Below are 14,921 nucleotides of genomic sequence, written 5' to 3'. Positions count from 1 at the left end.
ACTAATTGGCAGAAATGATTGAGCTCTTGCCCGGCCAGATGAGGTCCACTTATCGCATCATCGCTCAGTCGCAGTGGAGGGACATCATAGTCATCAGGATTGATCGAGCGTCCTCCCGGTGAATCCAGACTTACCCAGGTGTCCATCACAAATGTCGCCCACCAAAGTCGCGTACGGGTCTGCTTCTCGGCTTCAGGTATATTGCATGAGCTACAGTCATATTGTAGACCAAGACTTTTCGCCATCGTGACCGCGAAGGAGGTCAGCCAGGCATATGCAGGGGTCAATCCATAATGCTGAGCAGTCGGGCCTTTCTGTAGCAATAGTAAAGAAGCCTGCAGGAGCTCCATGGAGGGTCGGTGAGCTTCTTCGAGGATGCTTGTAACAGCAATCGAATAAAGTTGTTCCCTCCTGGACGAGGTATTAGTTAGCGTGGCACATAGATGATCGTCGTGCATGGCAAACGGTATTGCTGTTGCGTAAAGAGAAGCTGCCAGTGCCAGCGAGGCTTTTGACGATGTGCCATGGTCTTGGTCGTTCCAAAACTGGATATCTTCCTGCAATACCGGGAAGGCTGCGTGGATGAATTGAAAGTAGAGACACTTCAACTGATCACATTGTTTAACAGACAACAAGTCGTTGATGTCTGACCAGGAAACCGATCGATCACTGAAATGTGGTAACGGTGAAGGAGGGTGCTGATCAGGATATAACAAAATAGGCATGCTTGCCTTGAGATTACGGCCCAACATGTCATCTGCATCTATGCTCTGTAAAGTAATCTGTGGTATCTTGATGCGTCCAGCTTCTGCAGGGAGACCATCAACAACATGACGGCTGAGATGGCCAGTATCTGGTGGCATGTGAGCGCCATGAAGCACAAGTCCTTCCCGTATGAGGTGCTCCCGTTCTTTGGCTCTCTGTTGCTCTGGGCTGCGAACATTTCCATTTGTGTTGCTTTGGGCTTTGCCATTCAAGCCTGTAATTGACGAGTCACTTTGGTCTGCGGATTCGGGGCTCGCATCTTCGAACAGAGCGAGATCGCCAAAGATGGTGCTATCGAATTCTAATGGTGGTGCATCATTCCAGTTCCAGGTAAAAGTGGTTGAAAGTGCTGACGATGGTGCGGTATCGTTCGTTATAGGATCTGTTGACAATGCTCGCCTTCTTTTGACCGGAGGCTTTTCTCTAAAAGTACAATCGCTCCCGCGGTTTTGACAAAATGAACATGGTGGTGAGGAATCAATGCGACAAGCGATCTTTCGTGTTCTACAGAGATCACACGGTCGATTGCGTCGAGATTTGTAGGCTCGAGGGCCTTGATCTCGGGCCAGTCCTTCCATGAGTCGTCATTACCGTTATTGTTGCTGTGCCATGGCTTGTGTGTCATTGTCTGGAATGCCCGGAGAAGTTGCGATCAACAAGGAGACCGCGAGAGACAGAACTGTTGATAAGGAGGGAAAGAATTTCTGTTTCCGTCCAAGTCTGGCGGTTGGTGCCGCTAGTTATTAAGACAGAAGATGACTACAAGACCAACCACGATTGAGTCAAACATCAGTCAGTATCGATCTATTCGGTGCGATAAGACTTTATATATACGTATACGTACTCACTTGAAAACTAGCATGTCATCGCCCCAAGGGTTTAGAGCAACTCGAGCAGTATGCCTTACTTCTGGAGTCACTCCGAGTCAAGATAGGTAGGTACACGTCTAACATAACCAAGATACAGTACACTTGATGACAGTCACTCAATATTGAGAGCCTGGATTGCCGTCACCCGTCATCTCCACCGCAGTATGTTGCATATAAGCGAATTGCTCCTCGTTCCATTTGCTCATCATCTCTGCTACCTGAGGGCCGGTAGGAGATCCTCGAGCAATTTCCTCTCTCAACAGTTGTGCTCGCTTCTCGATAACTTTCAGGCGGTATATTGACCACTGTTTGAAGAGCTGATCCCAATTGCTACTCTTCTTGACGTTGCCTAGGTTGGAAACATCGGAAAGAGTTGGATCGCGAGGACGGAATGAGGTGACCATGGTGACACGCTCCCCAGTACCGACAGACTTTAGAGCAATATGTTCAATACAACCTCCTTGCATCATGACAGCCCAACCAACTTGAGGCCCTCTGACCTTGGCAATGGACCCGTCACCTTTCCTGAGTCCTGTCTCTCCACCGACCATATTACTAGGATCAGAGAGCATACAGACGCAGACCCAAGGGTATGAGTCTTTGTGCCATAATCCGACCGAGGCCAACTCATCTGCATGATCGACGGGCGCTGCCTTTGGAAGAGAAGATTGGCTCGGAGGAAATGCAGGGGGGAGGGCGTCACCCAGCTGCATGTCATCCTCGAGCGCATCCACTTGGACATTGATATGTGCAATCTCGTAGTCGAAGACAACCTCAAGATCGACGCCAGCAGCCTGCGAACATGCTTGAAGCACTTCTTCGCTTCGCCAAACCGAGTCCACAAAGGGAGTGTCTTTGGAATACCCTCTCATTTTATAGCAATGTGGCAATGTCCTGTTTCCATGTTTCTCGACCACCTCCTTCCGAAACAGGTCTGCCCGCATTTGCTTGACGCCTTCAATCGTGAACAGAGGAAAGGGCTCTGTGATCGCAACTGGCGATATAGCATCTTTCTCGGAAAGCAGGAGTTCTTTCAGAGTAACGAGGGCCTTGGGCGGCTCGAAGCAGAGATGTGTAGAGGGGTCGAAGCGAGGCGGAGGAGGAACTTCGACAAAGGGTTCGACCTTGGTAAAGGCATGTTCTGTGTTTGGTAGAGGGAGAACTAATGTTTCGGACGCCATCGTGACAATTGCGTGCTGGGAGTTGCTATTTCATTGAGCAGACAGAGATTCTCACCTTGAGTTTATAATCAAATCCACGGGCGACACGAGAGTACACAGGGCCATGATTGACGACTGATTCGACTGATCGAGGCTCGCCATCACCCGCATGAAGGACACGTGCATCTGAAGGATATCGATTGTAGCGACGGCAGAGACGCAGGGAGTGACAGTTGGTGATGCCCGAAAAACACGGGGCAATTACGGGCAAGCGGGCTTCTCCATAAGCCCCCGTATCGAAAGCTGATTATCCACCAAAGAGGCGCCTAAATTACCCTTAGAGTGTTCGCTCCGGATGCTCATCTCCACGGCCAGCTGCCCCCTAACAAGGCCTACGACTTTCTTCCAACCCCCGTGTCAATCTTGCCCGCAATATTGGCGGCTCTGCCGGCGAATTCCCGTTATCTACAAAGATACACTCCCAGCGTCCAATCATTGAATATGTATTTGCCCGTCTACCACATGGCTGGATATTTGGGCTCATGCATTCTCGATGCCCATACTTCTCTGATCGGCAATGGATCATCTATCGGTCTTGAAAGGACAGATACTCTTTCACCTTAGCGGTTCAGCAACACAGAGGTCAAGACCATGGATCGAAGCTAGATAAGCCGTGTCCGGCTACAAAAGCAATGGATATCCCTTCTCTAGGAGCTCGGGACCGCGACTCGCTTTCTCGAATAGAAACACGACGGCATACAATCGATCAAAGTCTTTCACCATGGGCTCGGACGAGCATACCAAGGTCGGAGCAACAAGCCCGCAAGTAGAACCAACAACCGAGCTTGGCTCTTTCCGAGAATACAAGTCTCTTCACGTCGATGGCATCGACCCCGTCTTTGAACATCAGGCACGGCTAGTCAACCATGCAGTACAGGCAATTGGAATGGGCAAGGTACGTCCGAGGGGTCTTTGCTACCTCAACACCTAAGCTGACTTGAATGGTACAGTACCAATGGGCTCTGTTCGTCCTTTGCGGTTATGGATGGCTTTGCGACCAGGTGGGTAGTCCAATACTTCTGGAGAAAGTCATCATGACTGAGGACGTCCTTAGCTTTGGCAAACAACTGTCTCCGACGCACTTGCACAAGTTGCAGTTGAATTCACTCCTAAGCATTCAGCCTTCTTGTCGCTAGCTCTGATCGCCGGCCTTGTTGTCGGTGCTTCCTTCTGGGGTTTGGGAGGTGAGTGGATCTCTACCTGGTACTCCGCGAGCCATCATTAACACAAACAAACAGCCGACCTTATCGGACGACGACTGGCTTTCAATTTAACGCTGCTGATTGCTGGAGTGTTCGGTACGGCTGCCGGTGCAGCACCCAACTTTGTGGGTTGTGCTGTTCTCGTGTCGCTCTGTGGTTTTGGAGTTGGAGGCAACTGTAAGTCTGGTGAGAATGTTACTGCCTCTTGACTTTGGCTGACGATTCACAGTGCCCGTTGACAGTGCAGTCTTTCTGGAATTCTTACCCGGAACCCACCAATACCTCCTCGAAATTCTAGCGGTGTGGTGGTCGTTTGGGCAAATGATTCCAGCCGGGGCCGCTTGGGGATTCTTGCCTCGCTATTCGTGCAGTGCTGATACTCCCGCTGGACAGTGCAAGAAGGCTGACAACATGGGCTGGCGGTATCTCATGTACTCGATGGGCGCGATCACGCTCGCCGCATTCTTCGCCCGCTTTCTCCTGTTCAAGTTGCGGGAAAGCCCACGGTACTTGATAGGCCAAGGACGATACCAGGAAGCGATCGAAGTCCTGAACGATGTGGCCAAGTACAACGGCACGACGCAGCCCCTGACCGTGGAAGACCTGGTGCAGGTCGAGCGGGATTTTGCAGAGAGTCACGGAATCGCCCCCGTCAACAAAAAGACGGCGATGAAAAGGACGTTGGCGCAGTTCCGCCCAGGAGGGCTCAAGCACGTTCGCGCGTTGTTCTCGACCAGGAAACTCGCCTTCAGCACTTCCCTGATCATCCTCGTCTGGGGCATGATCGGGCTGGCGTCTCCTCTCTACAGCAACTTCTTGCCCGAGTACCTGGCGGCCCACGGCGCCCAGAGCGGATCGAGCAGTATCAACATCACGTACCGGAACAACTTTATTATCATCGCCTGCTCGATCCCGGGAACTCTGCTTGCGGGATGGCTCATCGGTTTACCTTACATCGGGAGACGAGGCACATTGGGCTTGTCGTTGATCCTGACCTCGGTTTTCTTGTTCGCCTTCACCGCCGCGCGGACCCAGGCCCAGATCCTCGCCTTCAACTCCATCTCCAGCTTCGTGCAGTACATCATGTGGGGCGCACTCTACTGCTACACGCCCGAGGTGATTCCCAGCATCCACCGAGGCACGGGCACCGGAATGGCCGCGGCTTTCAACAGGATCTGCGGCTTGATGGCGCCCATCATCGCAACGTACGTCGGGTACACAAACACTCCAATCTTTGTCTCGGCGAGTCTGTACATCGTGGCTGGACTGTTGAGTTTTTGTTTCCCCTACGAGACGAGTGGGAAGGCGAGTTTGTAGGACCTTTCGCTTACAACAAAAACAAGAACAAGAAGGTCAACGTGTATCAGAGGCACCATGGCACAAGTGATGTATGTGCGTAGATTACAGTATCCCTCAAGGCACTCAAGGTAGATATTTCCTGGACAAATTTTCTTGTAGATTGTCATCGAAACCACCTTCGAATCATCTGAGACTTCGAGCCAGAGATGAAGTAGCCACGACTTGACTAGTGTGAGTAGATTGTCCTTGATGTTGGGACTCTCTGGTGATACATGATACATGATACACCTACATAACACCCACACCGACTGATTGCTCCCCAGACTCTACTGGTTCCCGAGTAATTCTGCTTCCTCACTTTCATGACTCGATCGTCTCCTTGCCAACGGTCTCTCCTCGACGACATCTGTACCGTTTCTCTGACCCGGGTAGTACGCACCGTCCAGTCGAGACCCAACCGGACTGACTCGACCAATCCCACTCTGACCATTCATGTCAGACTGCTCGGCCATGTCGACATGAAAAGCATTCAGTTGGGTCGTGGCAAACCTCCTCGCATCGACCCGTTTCGCGAACAGGACATCCAGTTCTTCGTAAGTCCGGCCCCTGGTCTCGGGAAGACGATAATAAGCCCAGACCCAGGTCAAGATGGCCGTCGTGCCCCATATGAAACCCGTGTAACCCCTGAAATTCAGCGCCTCGGGGTTGAGAAAGTAAGGTTGCAGCACGCCCGAGAGGACGGCAAAGACATAATACGCGTTCCTGGCGAGGCAGACCGTCTTTTGTCGGAGACGAGTCGACCCGACCTCGGCGGGGAACGACCAACCCAATTGTCCCACCGAAACTTGAAACGTGAAGGTCCAGATGAGAGTGAGGCTCGCCTGTGTCATGGCGACGAGCTTATGGTGAGTCCAGGCGTTTAGAACCCCGATCAAAAACAACTCGATGGCCATGACGAACATCCCAAGCAAGTACAGCGTGCGCCGGCCCATGCGGGGCATAAAGTAGAACCAGTTCACCAGAGTTCCAACAAACGCGAGGGCGGTCCCGACCAGGTTGAGTGAGTAGGTCGTCGAAGCCGACAGCCCCACCTGTTCGAAGAAGTACGAGGCGTTGTAGGCGAACGACAAACCAGACAGGACTTGACCTGCGAAACAGACGCACGCGATCTCGGTGCGCCGGAGCTCAAAGCCGGAAAAACAGTCCCAGTACGACGTGCCCACGCTGAGGGACTCTTCCAGACGGTTGGTGTGTATGATGTTGGCGAGGGTTTGGCCGACGTCGATGCGTGATGATGCGCGTTGCAGGCGTCGGAGGGACTTTTCGGCTTCGGCCAGACGGTTCTGTCGGACGAGGTGCCAGGGCGATTCAGGGGCGAAGCAGAGGAGAGGTATCAGGAATGCGGGCCAGATCTGTAAAATATATCAGTTAGCGATGACCTGTAGGTCATGACCCGGTGGTGAAGCGGGTATGCCAGTATGTGTCTATGTGCAGTTGAACCTACCCACTGAACAGAGAACGGGATGCGAAATGCCCATTCGTCATTACGTTCAAGACATGCTCTTAAGACCCCGGCACTGATGAGTTGTCCTATGAACCAGGTGTCAGTCAAAAAAGCGAGAGAGGTATGATTGAAGAGACCGAAAGGGTGATATGGTATGGCGTCGCGGAACGATCGGGCTCACCTATAATAAAACACATATTAACCCACGAAGTGCCAAATACTCTAAGAGACATGGGTAAAACCTCGCTTGAATACGCAGGTGCGGTTGTAGCAAAGACCGCCCAGGGGAAGCCGCACAGTAGTTGTCCGACCAGTAAAGTTTGGATGTTCGGAGCGAAGAATGTGAGAAAGATGAAACAGGACAGAAGAGCCAGAGCACCCAGAAGGACTCGCTTCTGCCCGAAGATTGCGACGAGGTAACCGTTGAGAAAAGTCCCCAGGAACGCTCCGAAGCCTGAAGCATTTCCAACGGCTGCCATCCACGCTGGGGATACCTGATAACCGGTCTGGGTCTGTTCGGAAACACCGACAAAGTTGCCGTCTAGAATATCATGTGTCAGAGAGACCCTGGCTTGTGTTACACCAACCGCGCGGAAGTGTGTAACTTACATTTGCGTTGGAATTGAGGGAATGCGAAAAAGTTGACAATCAAAATCGCATCGTAACCTTCCATGATGATACACATACTGACGGCAAAGGACCAGAATATGGCGGCAGGGTATGCTCTGATAGCTTCGCGTACCGTCAGGTTGTGCTCACCGTGGGGGCTGATCTTGCTGGTGGTTTCAAAAGGTCGGGGTCCGGAAACGTCGTCTCCCGTTCCAGCGTCAAAAAGGTCATGCTCGTCATTACCGCGCGCGAGTTCATCAGCGAGAAGAGGAAGGTCGGCTAGAGCGTATTCCTCGATGCTCGGTCTGGGCTGAGAAGCAGTTTCGGAGTCGGTGTCTGGATGGAGATTAGCTTACAAAAGTGTCTCCGGTCGAGGGGTATATATGGACAATTCATAGTGACCGAATCACTAGACGCGGAAGCGCCGTGTGCGAGTCGTGAAGTTTCTGAAGATGTCACATATCCGCGACGAGGACAGAATCAGAATGCAGGTGTTTGTGTTGTTTCTGAAGCACAATAACAGTCGGTCTCATTCGACTCGAGGTTGGTCAGCTCGACGTCGTTTGGAGTAGCGAAGGTCTCCAAATGGTAACAAAGGTCGATCAATGGCTGCCCTGTAAGAGAGCCTGGGTTGGCGAGATCATTTTTCCGTCAGGGAAGGACAGAACTATGGTGTAAGAGTGAAGCAGGGGAGGTCAAGAGAAAGTGTGTCTTGGGTCGCTGACCTTGTGGTACTTCCCAATCTGGTTAGTGGCTTGGGATGTGCCTCAGCCTTGCCACGACGAGGCTGGCACTAGTTCTATGTCCCCCGCAAATTTCTCTTACACCTGGATTTCTGTGTGGTTCTTTTGGCGCTTCGCAATATTTTGAATCCCCCTGCATCAATATCATTGTGATCTGGTTCCATGAATAAAGAATGACTTCTGCAACTGGTCAATGAAGTCTCACCGTGCTCCTTAGATGGGGCTCAGGAATTCAAGAGAACAACCCTCCGCATGTTGCTACTTCTCGATCGCCGCAAGCCTGGCGTTTATGGCTATTGGCTAGCCTCTCGATCCAAAGTCCATGAGCCTCATCATCGTTGATGTGAGACGCAAGACACCCGCCTTACAACAATAGTCGGTGCTATTTCCTGGACTCGAACTACCACTACACAAGCAGAATCTGGACTAAAAACCAGACTCGAAAGTCTCGTGATGCGCCCGTCCACGGCCTGTGTCGCATGTCGGTACGTTTGCTCGTCTTTGTCTCTTTGCCTCTCCACCAGACTAACCAAAACCCCTCAGGAACCGGCGACGCAAATGTGAAGTCTCGGCTCCCGGGGCACCATGCAACTGGTGCAGGCATAAAAACCTCCTGTGCTCAATCCTGTCACCGTCGGCCTTCAACGGGCTCTGGTCCAACCCTTCGGCGGAAGTCTCACCAAAGCCTAGCAGTGATTATGACCAGGATCGAGCCATGAGCCTCGGGGTCCAGTTACCACCAATGCAGCTCTGCCTCGAGTTGGTCGACTTGTACTTCCGATATATACACGACCTGTTCCACTCCTTGTTTCACCGACCAAGCTTGATGCAGGACGTGATCGACGGAACGATCCCGAAAGTTATCCTGTTCGCCATCATCAGTCTTTCCGCCCGCTTTTCGGACGACCCCATGTTCGTCGGAATCGACCCCAGACTCAGGGGCAGACAGTACGCCCAGGCAGCACAAGACCTGCTCGACCTGCGCGAGGTGTCGCTGTCGACGATCCAAGCGTGCGTCCTCTTGGGTGCATTCGCCATCACCGAAGGAGAAGCTTCGACCGAGGCGGTCTTTTACGGGATAGCCTGCCGGAATGCCCTCCTCCTGGATCTCCCCAACATGCAGGCGTCCTCACCTGTGGAGAAAGAAGTCAACCGTCGCGCTTGGTGGACGTTGTGCATGATCGACGTCTGGTCGTCGAACGGAGTGCGCATCCCTCGCGCGCTGACACCTCGCTCCGAGGTCCCGTACCCGATGGAAGAGACGGTGTTTCTCCGCCTGAGACGCGACGGCACCACGGCCCCCAACGACCACCTCCCCGATCCGACGACGATGCAGATGCAAGAAAGCGAGTCGTCCCTGCTGACGCAAATGGTCAAGCTCAACGCCATCCTGGTGGAGATCAGCACGGTCAACCAGATGGCGGCCGCGGCGTTCGCCCACAGCCCCGGCGTCAACGATTTCAACCACCAGGGCGCCGTCGAGAAACTCGCCCGCAGCCTCGACGAGTGGCACGAGTCCCTCCCCGTCGACCTCCGAGACACGGACGCCAACATGAAGCGGCACACCTCGATGGGGTTGGGCCCCATGTTCGTCGCCGTCTGGGTCGGGTACTACCACTACGGCCAACTGCTGTACTACCCTTACCTCCACGAGGACTCGTACGACGACGACGACGACGATGTCGGTGTCGACGACAAGGACGCCGTCTTCCGGGCCCCGGCGTCCACCGCCGCCCGGTACTACGCCAACAAGTGCAAGGCCAGCGCCATCGGCCTGTGCGAACTCTTGTACCGGGCCTACTCGACCCCCTGGTGCGAGGTGTACTACACCATGGTCGGGCACGTCCTGGTCATCGCCTCCACCGTCCAACTCCACACCCTGCTCTTCGGCGTCGACGACGCCCAGATCCGCTCCGCCCGCGGCCGGCTCGAGCAGAATTTCGAGATCCTCACCAAGCTCCAGACCTACTGGCCCACGCTGGACGTGTGCTTCACCCGCTTCCGCGAGTTCCACAAGGCCTGCCAGAACTACAAGCAGACCTCGTTCCGCATGGACCGGTGGATGTTGCAGTTCCTCTTCGAGTTCGCCAAGCCCGTCCGCGAAAAGGACCCGGATGACCTGGCCGAGTTGAGGCCTTGGTCCATGAAGGAGCTTGGATTTAGTCCATTCTAAAAAAAAATAAACACGGACGAGCAAACACTTGGATTTCAAGTCCATACTACTAAAGAGCCAAAAAAAAAAGAATATGGAAGCTAGGCACACCCTGGATCCAGCCTGTACAAAAGAACCCGGGCCGGGGGAAAACATGCATCCCTCGAGCAAGACACAAAACTGCATTGTTCAATTCCTCCTAGACTCAAAGAGACCACACCTGTCTCTCGTCTGGGGCGTCTTCGTCCGGGGCGTCTTCGTCCGGCTCACGAACTCAACATGAGAACATGAATACAATGCCGCAACAACGACTTGATGAGATCCATGTTGGGAAGAAGAACAACAATCTCACCATTGGAGCAAAACGTGTGTCGGCACTCTCACACACTCTAACATACATACATTCCGACGACATGGAATACATTGCCTATCTGGCCAACCAGTATACCCACCACTCACCTGGCCCGAAAAAAAGGTGAGATAGGGTCTTCTTATAGTACAACATGAATATATCTAATATACATAAGGCCAGCGCACTCTTCAACCTCACATCTAGGATCTTTCAAGCTGCTCTGGTAGAGGACCCAAGGTCTCGAGCTTTCGCGCGAAATTACGTAACCCTCAAGTCGCTCTCTTTCCCATATCATGCATTTTCGGTCTTTGCATCAGTTCTCATCTTCCCAGTTGATGTCTTCGACTTCGGCTTTGTAACCTTGAAAGATTTGGTCTACGTCTTAGTCGATTTTCGAGCCTTGTTGGTTTTTTGTGACGCTTTTGTCCGGACTTCGTCTGACCCTTCCACAGACTCGTCCATGGATACTACTGACCGTTCTTTCGCCTGCTTGGCGGTTCTTGACGTTGGCCTCGTAGCACCCTTCTTCTTGTTGCTCCTTACGACGTCTTTCCCTGGCTTGCTCTTCGGTGCTTTGGTTTTCTTGGTCATGGATCCGTGGACTGACGCTTTTGCCGAGTGGGACAGGCTGCCGTTCTCCTGCGTCTTCTCACCCGCTGGAGATGCTGAAGTCGTTGCATCGGGAGGTATTGCCTGAAGCACGACATCGTCACCTAGTTGAAGTGACGTTTTCTTCAAGGGATCATGACCCAGTCGCTCCACTAACACGAGGCCCGCTTGAGCGAGGAGGCGAACGTCGAGATGTTCAAGTGACGGCGGAGAGAAATATGATTGCCTGGCCAAGCGAAGCTCTTGTTTAGTCGCCGTCGAGCCTGTGAACGTGACATGCTCCAAGCATAGTTCATTCTTTCTGTCTGAACCTTGCTCGGACACGGAGATAGACTTTGAATCGACGTCGACAGCTTCCACACTCTGTAGCATGTATACAATCTTCTCGAACGGAGATTCCTGTTTACTCACAGTCGTCTCGGTCTCAGTTGGCTGCCTTGGAGTCTTGCCAGCAATACCTTGTTGGCTTACTAGAAGCGAGTCAGGAGAATGTTTAGGGAAACCCAGGTTAACAAAAGGCCCAAAGACCCAGTCAGCCCTGTTCGGGTTTTGCGCTCGGGTTATATAACTCCTCAGGTCTCGGAGCAACTTATCAAAATGTATGGGATCTTGTTTGCCCTGATACCAGATGTCTCGTTTGGACCGACCGACGACTTCCATATCAGCCTCTTGGCTTGGACAGAGAACCTTGAAGGATTTCTCGGAGAAAATAGCAGAAAGATTACTCAGTGACAAAGTTGTTTTCCCCTCTCGAGATTTCCCTGCGACGATTACAACCTCGAGTTTGGGATACTGCTTCGTCTTGGTGATGGGAACAAGGACCAGGCGTAAGGTCAGCAAGCCATCTCGGCCAATACCTCTAGTTTCGTGCTTCTGCGTTGGTTCCCAGAATTTCATTGGTGCGAGCTGCTGCGCCAAATATGGCACATCTTCGACAAAGCACGATTCGCCGTAGGCAGACAATTTATCGTGCTTTTCTTTCCCTTGATTTGCCTGAAGGAGCTTTTCTGAGGAGACATTCCCCTTTTGCGAGCTCATGGTCTTCGACTCTTCGTTAGGGTCTGCTATTGAACTGGCATTCGTAGGATCTCGGCATAAGGCTGTGCCAAACTTGACGGCGAGGTCGTAGTGCAAACTCTCTCGAGAAGTAGGGATGGTTGTAGATTTGTGTAGTGACTTTTCGATCTCACTAACGACCGCAGCCTCACCTTCGGCTTGAGGATGATCCACTTTTTGCGGCTGGGCAGACTTGTTTGATATCATGAGTCTCGCCCAAGGTAGTTGGTGCAGGCCCCACGGCAATTCAGCCGGTGTTGGGTAAGGTACCCAGGTCGTTTCATTCAATGAAGATTCAGGATGCAAGAAGACCCGTTGGCCTTCCTCGGAAAACTTCTCTGCAGCCAATCGAAGCTCTCTGTGAGCATGATCTGCCGCTTTGGGCCGATCGCGATGCACTATGTTGATGCAACTCGGGAACAAAATGATGCGTACGTGAAACTTTTGCTCGATGGATCTTAGAAAAGGCTTCACAAGAGGCTGCAAGGCGAGATTGGCGTACGTCTCGGTCAGAGACTTCTTCGTGAAAGGAATCGAGATTACGGTGAAGCTTCTCAAGAGACGAGCTATCATCGACGAGGCCAAGTTCACCCTTGCTGCTGTTCCGTGTACGCGGAGCCTTTGTTGTGATCGAAAGACGTCTATCTGGACCTGATGAGTTTCTGAAATCTTCTTCAATTGCTGGCCTTCATCATTCAAGAGATAGTCCATGATCTCGTCCCGTGCCCGAAATTCAGCCTTGACATTCTTCTTTGAATGATCTGAATCTGCGAAGACCGCAATCGGAATGGTGAAGCCCCAGATTTCCTCCACAATGAACTTTGTTAGAGGGAGTTTTCCCTTTTCGAGGACCCTGATATACGCGATTCCATCCTTGAAGCGGTCAGCGTGCGACATGACATAATGCTTCAAATGGTCTTTTGTGAACCCCTTCATTAGATGTGTCTTCAGCGTGCTCCACTCTCTGTGTTCCAATTGACCACGTTGTTTACCTAGCAGACGCATGACTTGTTCGATGTTTGTCTTCAACTCTTGTAATTGGAGAGGCTCCTTTTCAAAGTCAATGGCTTGCCTCATCATGGCTTTGACGGTCTTGTTGTCACCGTCATCCTTGGGGACCTGTGGTATCTTCCGGTCTGTTGATGGAAGGATCAGGATTTCAGCTGGTTTGCCTAGCGAATTGACGCCCAGTTCGGCTGTCCGTGTAGGTTTCCAATGCCGGATCGACTTTTGATAATGAGCCCTGGGTTGGGAGGTGGGTTTTGTACGAGAGGCATTCTTGTGGGGAGGCGACGAAGATTCGCGTTCGCGTCCATCATTGTCATCGTCTTGCTCGACAAGGGCTGGAGCAGTGGCGGCATTGCCCTGCCATCTTCTCGTTGGAAATATGATCGGTGCTCTGGTTGTGTTCGCAGGCAGTAGACTGTCTTCTATTTGTTTCCTTTGACATCTGAGACAGACGTGAGCCGATGCGCCCAGACGTTTCAACATGCCATGGACTTTAGAATGTGAACCCGCGACAGAACTTGGTGGTTCACGAAATGGCGGTGCAGGTAACAGTTGTAGCGGACAAAAGTATACGAGGTGCAACTGCGTAATCTCGAGTCTCCAAAAAATTATTTCTCACTTGGAGGCACTAATGCTCGGCCGTAGCATTCATACAACGCTGCCCATATCGAGTCGATTCCTTAGATACGTACCTTCTTCTGGCCTCCTTTCCAAAACGAATCACGCAGAGCAAAAGGACCATAGACGAATGTCATAGTAGATTATCGACCTGTTCTCGCGTTGTCGAGCAGCAGACTGAATTCACATGGAGGTTTTGGCACAACCCCATCAATCCCATACACATAATGGCAAGATCTTGGGCAGAAAAGGCGTTTATATATTCGTAGTTCGCAAAAACAGTGGCAAGAAAGACCAATTCTCCAGCCTTGTTCTATAGTCAACTGCAGATTTTGCTTCCATATACGCAAAATGTCCGTCCAACTGGTTAGACGAAGCCACCATATTTTACATGGCGAGGTAAATTCATGACTTCCCAGCACTCTCATGAAGTATTTGCCACTCAAAACTCATGCAGGTCCAATGCCAAACCAGCGGCTGGTGATATTTTGGTCCGCATACTGTACATGTTTGGACCACAGACCGAACTCCCAAAACTGATGAACATGGCCAGGAATTTCCGACTCTCTGTAGGCATAGCATTTAATAGCCATTGCCTCAGGGAAATTCGACCGCAAACCGACATGGATGTCTTTCTGCTTCCGAAGGTCGCAGTCAGCTCGATGAGCTGAAATGGAGCTTTGACTGCCTTTCGTGGAGTAGATCTGGCTGAGACGACTCCGGGAGCCTCGTTTCTTCAAGGATCTGCCATACTCGTACTCCATAAACACGGGGCGAACAGTGCTCAGCCATATATCGGACAGGGGGAGGCGTGTGGAAGGTATAGATCATCTCAATCACTTGACGCGTACCTGCCAACTTCTCAAGTCTTCTCTCAACTCAAACTCGCTGCGTATAGATCATCTCAATCACTTG

General features: G+C 51.9%; 5 protein-coding genes across 5 annotated transcripts; 2 read left to right on the top strand and 3 right to left on the bottom strand.

The window, feature by feature from the left end:
* Positions 1-3,575: 3,575 nt before the first annotated feature.
* On the top strand, positions 3,576-5,373 carry PV06_03357 (uncharacterized protein; the record flags this gene model as incomplete). Its single annotated transcript, XM_016404132.1, has 5 exons — positions 3,576-3,749; positions 3,805-3,855; positions 3,909-4,038; positions 4,093-4,233; positions 4,286-5,373. 5 exons carry the CDS (start codon positions 3,576-3,578, stop codon positions 5,371-5,373), a joined length of 1,584 nt encoding a protein of 527 aa, XP_016265137.1.
* Positions 5,374-5,561: 188 nt separating this feature from the next.
* Positions 5,562-7,864, bottom strand: PV06_03356 (uncharacterized protein; the record flags this gene model as incomplete). The annotated part of the gene is made up of 5 exons (XM_016404131.1): positions 5,562-6,767; positions 6,860-6,945; positions 7,041-7,400; positions 7,469-7,804; positions 7,858-7,864. 5 exons carry the CDS (start codon positions 7,862-7,864, stop codon positions 5,682-5,684), a joined length of 1,875 nt encoding a protein of 624 aa, XP_016265136.1. The 3' UTR covers positions 5,562-5,681.
* Positions 7,865-8,664: 800 nt separating this feature from the next.
* On the top strand, positions 8,665-10,384 carry PV06_03355 (uncharacterized protein; the record flags this gene model as incomplete). Its single annotated transcript, XM_016404130.1, has 2 exons — positions 8,665-8,696; positions 8,755-10,384. The coding sequence occupies 2 exons, from the start codon at positions 8,665-8,667 to the stop codon at positions 10,382-10,384; spliced, it is 1,662 nt and encodes a 553-aa protein (XP_016265135.1).
* Positions 10,385-10,762: 378 nt separating this feature from the next.
* PV06_03354 (uncharacterized protein) lies at positions 10,763-13,985 on the bottom strand. Its single transcript, XM_016404129.1, has one exon. It carries the CDS (start codon positions 13,869-13,871, stop codon positions 11,091-11,093), a length of 2,781 nt encoding a protein of 926 aa, XP_016265134.1. The 5' UTR covers positions 13,872-13,985; the 3' UTR covers positions 10,763-11,090.
* A 146-nt stretch (positions 13,986-14,131) lies between these two features.
* Positions 14,132-14,850, bottom strand: PV06_03353 (uncharacterized protein). Its single transcript, XM_016404128.1, has one exon. It carries the CDS (start codon positions 14,768-14,770, stop codon positions 14,456-14,458), a length of 315 nt encoding a protein of 104 aa, XP_016265133.1. The 5' UTR covers positions 14,771-14,850; the 3' UTR covers positions 14,132-14,455.
* Between the last annotated feature and the right edge of the window lie 71 nt (positions 14,851-14,921).

Source organism: Exophiala oligosperma, assembly GCF_000835515.1.
Source record: "Exophiala oligosperma strain CBS 72588 unplaced genomic scaffold supercont1.3, whole genome shotgun sequence".
Taxonomy (NCBI): Eukaryota; Fungi; Ascomycota; class Eurotiomycetes; order Chaetothyriales; family Herpotrichiellaceae; genus Exophiala; species Exophiala oligosperma.
This window is presented reverse-complemented; position numbering and strand designations above follow the sequence as displayed.